Genomic DNA, 12,620 nt, shown 5'->3' with positions numbered 1-12,620 from the left:
AACTGCTGGACCAGCTGCATTCACAAGACTGTGATGGACAAAAGGCAAGAAGAAAAGATTGAACATGAGGATTCCTTACAAATACACCTCTATAAAAGTACAACATAACATTATATCTAGTGGTTCTTTCAGAAATCTGTGTGTCAGCAATTTTTTCACATATCAGGAGCTATAAGACTGAATTCATTTAAATACAACTCTTACGGTTTATAAAATTACTTTAAATAACTTACCAAATGAAGATACTACCTGCAAGGAAATGCACATTCATAAAACATAACATTGCAAAAAGGTTGTAAAAAGTGGTATGTTTTTAAATGGTCTCATTTTAAGGATAAAGTACCTTAAAAATATTTTTTCTCCAAAATATGTTATTTCATCGTTGTAAAAGTTTACACACAAAACTGATCATATGGAAGTTTACTTATATTCTACCTATATTATGCCCTGCTAACTGTAAAGTTTATTTTTATAATAGCAATTTTGTCCCTGGGAAATAAATTTCCCATCTGTGTGCCATTGATGTGCAAGTAAAAACTGTTTTAATTTTTACATTTAGAGCTGACAACAGACTGCTAAGGTAGTCTTGTATTTAAGATACTTTTGTTTCTGACAGTAACTACCTGATAAATACTACTTACTATAACTGAAGCATCATCAACTCCCTCAGAAGTAAGATCTACAAAACTGTCAAGGTCTCCATCCTTGGTTAAATCAATGAAGACAGGATCTGTAGTAATACAATAATAATAATACTATTGTAAAGATTGTCACATTCTTGGATAAAACATTGTCTCTGCTAGAACATTTGAGTTTATTTTCCCTGGCCAAAGTCCTGACTACTGTACATTCTAAAGGCTTTCTTAGAATGTTCCTTTGTTATAATTTTTAGTTGGTTATAGCATTTGGAGTGAAATTCCTGATATTCTTAATTACATATCAAATATAGCATGATGTCCCACCCAGTCACATTACCTGACACCAGGCCAACCAGTCCTAACACTAACCTCTTAATGCTGAGCCCCAAGTGAGGCAGCTATTAATTAGTACCATTTTTGTAAGTCTTTGGTATGACTTGGCCAGGGATTGAACCCACGATCTCCCACATCTGAGGCAGACGCTGTAACCACTGGGCCACTGGAGCGGTCCCAATAATTGCGATATGTCCCAAAGTGTGTTATGTGAGAAAAGCATTATGCTTTGATTTATTGAGAATAATATCATATACTGAACTGCAGCACAGCAAGATCACAGGGTCCCCGAGTGGCCAAGTGGTCTAAAGCGCTCTCCGTTATGGATCATTGCCATCTCACCTGTCTGCATTGGTTCGAGTCTAGAATTCGGCTAATGTGGGTATGTGAGAAAGCTTGCCAGTAGCTTCTCATGGGTCGGTGGTTCTTTCCAGGGTTTTCCTGGGTTCTTACTCCACCATCAATACTGGCCACCATGTATAGCCTATCGTGTCCTGAAAAATGGCATTAAACCCTACAACAACAACAGGAAGATCACAAATTTGTTAAATAATAGTGCTTTGAAAAGGAAATAAAGACATAACACTAAGCATCACATCATTTTCTTGTACACTGACATATGATTTTTGTCATGGGGTATTGCTTTATATCCTGAATCATGTTATAACGAAGTTCATTATAATGAGAGATTGCTGTATTAATACTAATACTAATACTAATAATAATAATAATAAAGACTTTATTTAGAGAAGGTAACTCAGTGAGTTACAGAACGAATCTACCTTGAGGCCTTCTATCTGTTATGTACAATATATATAGTATATACAACATGATGTGAAGAATAGGGCTTGACACTAAATAATTAAGTAATTTTAAAATTCAAAGTATCAAGCCTGGAACATATGCACAGGTATCTGTGAACACATAAACATCCATAAAATATAAAATATCATCCTGCATTGAAATATTCAACTGTGAAAATGATGCAAAATTACAGAAAAGCAGGCAGTATTTATTGTACTAGAACTGTTCAATTGTCTAAAGATTTCATCCATTTAAGACATTCATTATGAAAAGATGAAATGCTAGGAGCCTGCCTTATGTCACTGGGAATGTTGTTCCATACCAGTTGACCAGTCTATTGAAAACATTTTTTAAACAATTCCTTCTTTGGCCTTGGTATAATGTAATTTTTAACTTCTTATGGACTTCAAATTTGGAGTACCATCAGCATATCTTTGATGAAAGATATTGCTTAGATAGACAGGAATGGCTTTTCTGGATACTTTATACATCAATTTGGCCTTTCTTAGAAATATTCTTTCATGTATTGTTAAAAACCTTTATATTATTTATTGCATTCTGAAAATTGTCTATACATTGATCTAGAATTAAATGACAAGCCCTCTTTTGGAGTCTTAAAAGTATTGCTATGTTTGAATTAGAGGTATTACCCCAAATTACATTACAGTAGTCCAGATATGGCTGAATATAACTTTTATAAAAGATGACTCTATACTGAAGAGGAATGTTTTTGATTTTCCTCAGTACCCAAAGATAAGAATTAACCTTGTTTGAAACATGTTTAATGTGAATAGACCAAGTAAGATTGTTATCTATGAATATACCAAGAATTCTATCTTGAGAGGTCATATTAAGGCTCACATTGTCAAAGAGAACCTGGAGTTTGTTGCTATCTAGCCTTGCTCATTTTTGTCGTGTTGTAACTAGTAGGGCTTTCATTTTTTTCTGTATTTATGATCATACTGATTTCCTTGCACCATACTTGAAGTCTGTTTTGGTTTTACCAATCTCAGACAATGTAGTATCATCTGCATAAGGTCAGTGGAAGAAATTGAAGTTCCAATCTTAAGAGGTAAATCACTTATAAATAGAATGAATAACTGAGGTCCAAGGATAGAGCTCTGTGGTACTCACAATTAATATTTTTACTTTGAGAAAACTGACCATTTAAAGATACTTTTTGCACTCTATCGGTTAAGTAAGATGTAAACCAGTTTAGGGAGTTTTCATTGTATTGATAGATTTTTAGTTTTTCAAGCAAAATTTCAAGGTCTGCAAGATCAAAAGCTTTACGAAAATCAACCATAACAGTGCCTACCATTTCTCCTTGATCTAAAGCTTTCAGCCATTTACCAATCAAAGATACAAGTACATTTTCACAGGAGTGATTCTGTCGAAAGCCAGACTGATTATCATGAATAAGATCATAAGTGTTCAAATAGTTGAGAAAAGAATCATGTACACGTTTTTCTAGTAATTTGGAGAGACAAGGAAGGATAGAGAATGGTCTGTAGTTATTAACATCATCTTTTGTTCCTGCTTTATGCAATGGTATAACCTTGGCAGTTTTCCATCTTTGTGGAAATTTATTAGACCTAATACTTTCATTGCAAATGAAAGCTATACTCTCTAGAATTGCAGGTGCAGCTACCTTTAGTAGCCTTGGTCCAATCATATTAAGTCCTGTAACTTTACAAGCATCCATTTTTTAAATATATTTCAAGACAAATTCTGGACTCATTTCAGGAATTTCAAACTTTATATTGTTTGGTAGTTCTTTTAGCACAAAAATGTTAGAGTTCCAGATGATCAGATGAAGTTCTGGGTTCTTTAAGTTTTTCAGCAATTTGAACAAAAAAGTTGTTAAAAATATTTGAGATGTCAGTTGGAGTATCAGTATAAATGCTCTCATGATTACTAGTTGCTCCATACCTAACGAAGCAATAAAATTTATCTGATTCCCTTTTATATGATCACTGAGAAGGTCTCTATTTATATATATATATATATTATGGATGTGTGTAAGTAACTGGTCATATAGTTCTTCAAAAAGTTATAGATCAGTCCCTTCACTGGCATTGTACCCTCCAATATAGAGGACTATTTTAGTAAACATGGAGAGATCATAAATTTTTATATCTTCCAGTATTGTCTGTATTTTGGCACTGGAAATGGCATGCTCCCTAACACAGTGCCTCAGCCCTCTGTTGTTAATTCCAAGTAAAATGGAACTACCAATAAAGAGGATGTTATCTCTGCTGGTATAAGACAAAGTATTATGTTTACTTTGTATTGATGTAGTTAGTCTGTATGGTGCTTTATTACTCTTAACTATATCAGGCTTGGCTAGTATGGGTATGTGGGAAAGCCTGCCAGTAGCTTCTCGTGGGTTGGCGGTTCTTTCCTGGGTGTTGCTGGATTCTTCCTCCACCAGTTATACTGGCCGTCATGTACAGCCTATCTTGTGCTGAAAAATGGCGTTAAACCCTTGAACAACAACAACAACAACTAAATCAGTTCTGGCTGAGTCAGTGGCAGAGTTGGAACACTGCACTTGGTTTTCTTTTGGCAATACTTCTGCTGCAAAATTCTGACCCTCAATGGAATTTCCCTAATCTACACTGATTTATATTAATGATCCTATTAACATATATACTAGATTATAATTCAATTTTCTTAATACTGAAATTCAATTGAAGCAAAGTAGGGATCATCTTAAACAAAACTTTTGATAAATCTAGGGGTAATCCAAAAGATATTTTTACATGCTCATGCCACTATTCCTATTCAGAAATGCATATATGATATGTAATGTGTTAATCCATTTCATGAACATAATTATTACATAATACTTGTATCTACAGTTACTTGGATTTTAATAACACAAAAATATTATAGGTAAAGTAAATACTACCCACTGTAAAGTGAAGAGTCTGTCAATATTGTTTACCATGGGTTTTTACTAACAGGGAGTGTATTGGATGGGTAGCTACTCTAGTGCAGGAACAGTCATGCCCCTTCAGGGGGCGTCTGTCCAACTTTGGTCCCCACATGCACCCAGGTTTCACCTGTGGCTCCAAGAAGCTATAACATGCATAATGGCTACACTCCGGTAAACTGATTTGACTGGCAGGCTAAACCAGGTGAGGGTAGCTGATGGGTCTTGAACCACAGTGACTTTGGGCTTGCTTACTCAAGCATATGAAGACTGGATTCGAGGGAATGCACGGAGGAAACTAACAGCTAGTTCAATGGCCTTTGACACTGTTAGTTGACACTGTTTTCAGTCTCATGTTCTCAGCCATGCTCACTGATGCCTTCAGAGATGGTGACATGGGAATCAGCATCAGATACTGAATTGAAGGCAGACTGTTCAACCTCAGGAGGCTCCAAGCAACAACTCAGGAGACAACAGACATCATCAGAGACTTTCTATTTTCTGATGACTGTGCCCTCAACGATGGCTCTGAAGCTGACATGCAATGAGCATTGACAAGTTCTCTATGCATGTACAAATTCTGGCCTTACGATCAACACAAAAAAGACAGAAGTAATATATCAGCAAGCCCCAGGAAAACCTCATGCTGAGCCTAACAAGTCAATGACTACAACTGAGTGCAGTAAACAGGTTCACCTATCCTGGCAACACTCAGAACATTGTAATCAATGATGCAGTTGATGCCAAGACTGCAAAAGCCAGTGCAACCTTTGGCAATGTCTGGAACAGAAGAGGCATTAATCTACAAACAAACTTAAAGGTGTAAAGAATGATAGTACTCCCTACACTATCATATGCCTGAAAAACCTGAAGAGTCTACCAGAATCATGCAAAGAAGTTGAACCACTTCTACACAACTTGCCTCAGAAGACTCCTCAACATCAAGTGGCAAGACAAGATCCTGAATATTGAAGTCCTTGATCAAGATAGCCTGCCCAGTATCTATACCATCCTGATGCTGTCACAGTTGCAGATGAGCAGGCCATATGGCTAGTACGCCAGACCAAAAACTTCCAAAAATACTATATTATGGTGGAAAACACTCCAAAGGAGGCCACCTGGTGTGGGGCATGTGGCACTACTCCATCTTAAAAGTTACTGCAGCTTGTGAGGCCAACAGGATCGCTGCTGGACCGAATAATGGAGGCAGGCCAGGAAATCCCACACCAGTAGCCCCACAATCCACATTGCTGCCATCCTCTTTCCACACTGCCATAGAACATTCAGGGCACACATCAACCTTTACAGCCATCTGCACACCTACAGACCTATCAATCCCCCTCAATCACTAAAAGACAAAAGTGGTCCCTGTTGACTCAGTGGACAAATTCATGTATATTGCTTCCATTCTGGTACAGGTCCTATCAACCTGTAGTTGTATTACTATTTATGTTTTGCTGTATAAACTGTGTTTGATGCAATAATCTTTTTGATTTAATTAGTATTTTCCTTTTCCAAAAGATAGATTTAATTTCCAAGTGACATTTCCCAAGTACTCTGTCAGTGCACGACCCACCAATCCCTTGGCTTGTAAAGGCAGCACTCACTGTCTTTTCAAGTTGACAATCCACTTGATTGAGCTGAGAATTTAATACATGTGCATGTTCAGTGCCAAGTACAGTTCTACATCTTCAAGTGAACATTTGACCTCAATCCCTTAGTTTGTAAACACAGCACCCTGTTTTCCTCACCTGACAACCATTTGATTGAACCACAAGTTTGATACTTGCTCAGTACCAAGTAACAGAGGGTGGTAATTTCAACTCACTGTGATCCTGCCACACAATTTATGCATTTTAAGTTGGAGCCTTTAGTAGATTAAGCAAATTGTGCGATCAAGTGTCACAGAGCCCAAGTTCAGTCTCAACATAAGTACCTGCATATGATGGCAAAACTAAGGAAATGAAGTAAGATAATACCTATGATTATTAGATATCAATGGATGATTTCAGAATGCTATCAATGAGGATAAACTATTTGACTTTATAACAGATGTTATAGATTGTGACATTTATAGGATCACAAACATGTGGACTTAACTTTCATCGTTTATTTCTATGATGTTTGGAATTAACATATTGCAGGATATTGTGAATCGAAACATTCTAAACTATTTTTATACTGGTATCTGACATACAATTTAATTCATGGGTTTATAATATAAATGGATTTAAAATGTAAAGTATTATGGATTTTTGTAAGAATTAACTAAGTTTTCATTTTATTTGTGACATATTTCACTCAAGTACAGCATAACTGTATTTTACATTGGTGGTGTTGTTATTTTCCTGATCTTTCTATCTATCCAGTTTAGCTTGCTTATCTTTCCAAAGTGCAACTATGACTCTTTGAAGAAGCCACCCTTCAGATGGATCTGACTTGCAAAGTACACCCGGACTGATAGGAAGGTCAAAGAGAAAATGGCTTTTTGCAGCCCTTAAAAAGGATGGGAGGCTGACTTATAAGCAGGTATGTATAGTAGTCTTTCTAAAGCTTCATGGTCAAGACACATTTCTATAATGAAGGCTATGATAAAGATGGCAAAATAATGTAACCTGTCAATATACCGTTGGCTCCATCCTGCTTTCTTTCTTCAGCCTCCAGAGTATCTTTAATATGTGACTGTCCAGATTCTTCCAGACATTCCTTGAATTTGTGGTAAGATGGCTCATCACTTTCCTGTAAACATTCGATAAGCATCCTCGTTTTCTCCGAAGTTGTTCTCTGTTCCTACAAAATTCAATTTCGATACCATGTGCAATTATTAACAAACAGAAATGACCTTACACATTTACTACTAATTACATTATCTTAATGGACCTGTTTTTGCTGAGTCCATGTTTCATTTAGCTGGGTGTGGATGGACATAAAGATGGATATGCACAGAGACACCAAAGTAACTGCTGTGTTGTGCTTCTGCAAATTATGGCAGGATTGAGAAAGATAAAGACAAGATTAATGTCACCATCAATGCCATTGTCTCCATAACAATATGAAATGATACCATCCTCACTGGACATGGAGAAAACCGCCGGGGGGGGGCAACTGGTAATGGCTGAATACTCGCTTTAAAATCACGTTGGGAATTAATGTCAATAAGGCACTTTTTCTAATGAAGTTATTAGTTCTTATGTAAAAAAACGACCTTTATTTTCAAGATGTCCAACTGCTGAGAACTCGTTAACATTATTCCAGCTGGTTTCAACAACCTTCACATGTACACAAAAATATTGTGTATTACATCACTGCTTTATGCTGCTGTTGAGTAGTCTCGTTCCTTGGTAAAATTATAACAGGGTTTACAAGTTATCATGATGTAAGTTATCGAGGGAGTGGTGTACCTAGATCTTGTCTATGTCTCAGAACAACAACAAAAAAGGTAACTACTGATTTTAAATGGATGTACAGAGTGTACTATGGTTTTCATCAACAATGGGCTGTGTCATTTCCAGGAAAGAAAGGGTATAAACTGGAATGTGAAATGACTCATGGAAGCATCAATAGTTCTTTCCATGCTAAAATTATAAGGAGGTTTAACTTTCCCAGAACACTGCCAGTAGCCAGTTCATGCTGTCAGTATCTGACAATAACACCATGCATTAGGACACATCAACTGTACTTTACACCTGAAGGAAACTGATTAATGACAAATTCAAATAAAAGACGAGTGATCTTGAGTTTAACAAAATATAACCAGTTTAGGCCAAATTATGCAGGTACTTACTTTGATTCTAACTTCCCCAAATCAGTAAAGATTGAAAAGCTTCTAAGAAACTGCTACATCTAAATTAAAAAAACACCCAAAAACATTTTATTTTCAGGTGGACAGATAGTATACTGTTATTTTATCGCTTAATCTTGTCTGATGAATGAAAAGGCAAATATGCCACAAGATCTCTTGTAGTTACAAAAATGTACTTCAGTGTCATGAATTTTATAGCATAACAACACCCACTTTTAACCTTAAATGCATACTGAAATTATTGCATGTAAAACTTGGAAACCAGCAATTTTAAATTGACGTAAACTGATCCAAAATCAGTGATTATAGATTATACTGTCCACTGGAATAAAAATTATGAACATTTATAATGTTCACTGGTTTTTAAAAATAAGTTTATCCCAATAGATAATCAAAAGTTCATACTCTGATATCACGTATTGTAACGTGATCAATTATGCCTTTACGGCCAATTAAGTCCAACACAAGTATGACATCTAAGTCCTGCACCAGCTCTGGAAGGCACTGTTGTAGTACTCGAACATGGAATTTAACTGAAAGTATATTAAAATAAAGCATTAGTCTCACCAAAATTAACATTGTTATGACTCACAGTACTGTACTTGTGTGTACAATATTTTATTTCTTTCCCAATTTTTGCCAAATAAAGAACTAGTAATATCAAGTTAATACAAAATATTAACAGAATAATTAATTTTGTTCATGAGATCCATAGCGGTACTGTATTATATCTGGAATAAAGTTATAATGAAGGGCAATACAATGAGGTCATGCTGTATAATACAGATTTGGTAAGTTTCTTAAATCAGTTTTCCTTGGAACTTCAGGAGCCAGTGTGTGACCAAAGTTTGCAATGTTAGTCCATACTATTGTAAAAAACAGAATATTAGTCCATATTACTGTACAAAACAGAACATAAGCCCATGTTACTGTACAAAACAGAATATAAGTCCATATTATTGTACAAAACAGAATATTAGTCCATATTACTGTACAAAACAAATTAGTCCATATTACTGTGCAAAACAATATTAGCCCATATTACAGTACAAAACAGAACAGGGTTTAACTTTTTATATCTAACGATCCCTTTATAATAACATTAAAATCCAGACCTATTTACATGCACCTAAATGTATGACTATCCCTGGATTTTTTCCACAAGTTTATAGTTTGCCATAACAACACAAACAGCTGATCTAGCATCAACATTTTTGAAGAAACTCACAAAGCATCCATGTAATTATATCAAGCATCACTGATCCCCTAATGAGCTGAAACACATCCACCCTCTTTCTAATACCAGCGATTGCTAACTTCAGTTGACTGCAGAGGCAAGAACACAATTCTGCAAACCTTCATCACTGTTAAGACCATCTTGCATGTTACTATCAGAGTGCATCACAAGTCCGATCATCACAACATATTCATTTGTCCAGAGTTCATCAAATTCGTGGGATTCACATTAATACTTATTCATAATGTAGCATAGGATTCTCAAGTTCTTCACTGAAAAGAATAATAAATGAATGGAATTCTGACATTCAGCATCTTTGCAGAAAATGTCCCTGTCCGTAATTTTAATACCTTAATATAGTACGGCTGACATGATTTATCAATTCCACATGCTTCGCAGTGGGATACTTAATCCTCTCCAGTTTCACTCTGAAGTGAAGAGATAAATATCTATAAATCACCACTGTGCCTCAACAAGCACACCAATGGTAACTCCACTGTGAAGGGGCTGGTTGACATTACTGACTGGCATTTGAACAGCCAATGATTGACAACCACCCACCCATGGAAAGACTGAGATGTCAAAAGTGATCTACTGGTAGATGCCATGTGAAGAATTAGACACCTTTATTTTGATCATATATTTTGACAATGAAAACAATAATTTCAGAAGTCTTGTATATTCAGTACGTGTGTTTCAAATATGCTGATCAACTTCTTTTGCAGTAATTTTATGCTTTTACTTTATTCAAAGAAATCTGCAAGTTACACACTGACATGATGAGAGGCACACCTTTTTGACCTTCTCTTGAACAGCATGAACTAAAATAAGGCCAAATAAAAATATTTTACAATCAGCTGACTGTCTCTATTTTTCGCTGCTAACCCTAGCACTTTTATCCCCCGGGGCTAAAATATATATATGTATATATAAATTTCCTGAAAATAATTTGTGCATCTAGTTTGATCCCAGTACTTGATGTGCTTAGTACATTATATACACTAATCATTATCATACTTAAATAATGTTTAAAAAAAAAAAAATTAAAAATCCTTACCGACTGTTCCTAATTTTAAAACCAGTGCAATAGGAAACACATATTTTTGGGGAGGGGAGGGGCCTAATCCTCTAAAAATATGGACAGTTAAATTCGAAATGAAACCCACCAGAAAACACTGAATTAACAGTGAAATGGGAATCATGTGCATAGTTCTCAAACAGCAATATGGTAAAATCATGAGGCTGAATATACACAACACTAAAATAGTTCAGTTCTGATTGCATGTGTATTGCATTATAATTTATAGGGCTATAATGTTCTTTCTACTGTGATATTTTGTTGTCTTTCGTCACGAGATAAATTTTGTTTCCAGTACAATAAGGAGTGGAATAAGGTCTTGATTTATACTAATTATCAGAGCAACAGAATATTTCAAGCATTTAACACCCCTCCCCCCTTAGAAAATTAAACAGTCTCTCCATAATAAAGACTTGACTTCAGTGGATGTCCTACAGAAATCAAGGCAGTGACTATTGTAAACACTGTTATAAAATCTCACCAAGGTTAGCATCAGAAGGCAATGTCAATTTCAGCTTGGTAAAGGTGTGTTTCTATCACTCAAAGTCATCGTACTTGGTACACTGTACTTAAGAAATCCTAGTTATGGTCCAGCCATTAACAATGGAAATTTGATAATTGCTCATAATTAGCCTGAATCCAAATTATTCTTGCCATGAATAATAATGTGGAAATTTGCCAAATCTCAGATGTTCGGAGATTTCAATTTTCAACAAATTTAGGGCCTAGTGCAAGTCTAGGACATTACCCCCCTGTCACTACCCCACTGCTTTTACTCCCCCATCAATTAACCCTCTCAGTATATTACCCCGTTCTGTTACACACACACACACGGTATATTACTATATACCATATAATTGTTATACCCCCAGAATAAATAATAATTTCAAATAAATTTCAAAAGAATTTATTGTAATTTTTTTATTTTAGTTAATTAATCTCAGCCTTGAAAACATATACTAGTCCAAGAATATTCAATATTAAATTCATCATATCATAATGTTATAGTACCATAAAATATGTTATACTGATATGATTACAGCTGAATGTTTAGTGTGATTTCTTGCAAGTATTCAAAGTGCTCTCAATTAGCAAAGTCATTAACAATGTTCATAATCTGAGCATTGCAGTCACAATATTTTTTTTGAGTTGGTTCTGCTGGATGTCCTCTAAGTCGCTGAGAAATTATCATGTTCAGGAATGATTGCTCTCTTTGAAGGATTGTCAAAAAGCGCCAAATGTTTGGATGGTCAGCTTGCATTTTTCAATGCCAACCTTCAACGCTGTTGCTAATATGAGGAAATTCATTTTGAACAGGGCTGTGTATACTCCAAACTTGAGGAACAAAGACGGGATTAGCTCGGTTTTAATGTCTTCTTCTGCCGATATAGTTATCTTCAAAATAATCTAACAATTAAATCATGTCATCGTCTTCTGTAAGTTCTTGAAGTTCTTCGAAAACCTGCACAGTGTAAGCAAGAGACACAAAAGTCAAAGCAGCTACCATTCTAACTGACATTACAAAATCTGCATCATCTTGATATCTTCGCTGAAATCCAACAGCTTGTGCTTTTTGGTATTTGCTCTGAGAAAAATGATAACATCCTTGTACATCTATTTCTGCATAGCATTCATGGCTGCTTTTTCTTAATCCATCATAACTGTTGCAGGCTGAGCATTGGGAATTAGTGCCTTTATCTCCATGAAAAGACGTTGATAAGTTTCCAGTTTTATTTGGGAGCAAGCAGTAGAGGCAAGAAATGACATCACCACTGATGAGTGCATACACT

General features: G+C 35.5%; 1 protein-coding gene across 3 annotated transcripts in view; it reads right to left on the bottom strand.

Annotated features, from left to right (window-relative positions):
- The window catches only part of LOC149779774 (replication protein A 70 kDa DNA-binding subunit-like), a 99,899-nt gene that overhangs the window by 74,202 nt on the left and 13,077 nt on the right, over nucleotides 1–12,620 (bottom strand). For 2 of the 3 annotated variants that reach the window (XM_089940636.1, XM_089940637.1), the window contains exons 3-6: nucleotides 8,921–9,048; nucleotides 7,329–7,503; nucleotides 642–730; nucleotides 234–249 (exon numbers count right to left, since the gene is read on the bottom strand). In XM_089940636.1, coding sequence (XP_089796762.1) covers nucleotides 234–249; nucleotides 642–730; nucleotides 7,329–7,503; nucleotides 8,921–9,048 — 408 coding nt within the window. The remainder of the gene's footprint in view (nucleotides 1–233; nucleotides 250–641; nucleotides 731–7,328; nucleotides 7,504–8,920; nucleotides 9,049–12,620) is intronic. The other variant, XM_089940638.1, reaches the window with a different exon arrangement.

This window comes from Sinohyriopsis cumingii, chromosome 17 (genome assembly GCF_028554795.1).
Source record: "Sinohyriopsis cumingii isolate HCF-2022 chromosome 17, ASM2855479v2, whole genome shotgun sequence".
NCBI classification, from domain to species: domain Eukaryota; kingdom Metazoa; phylum Mollusca; class Bivalvia; order Unionida; family Unionidae; genus Sinohyriopsis; species Sinohyriopsis cumingii.
The sequence above is the reverse complement of the archived record's forward strand: the minus strand, read 5'-3'. Positions and strand labels throughout refer to the sequence as shown.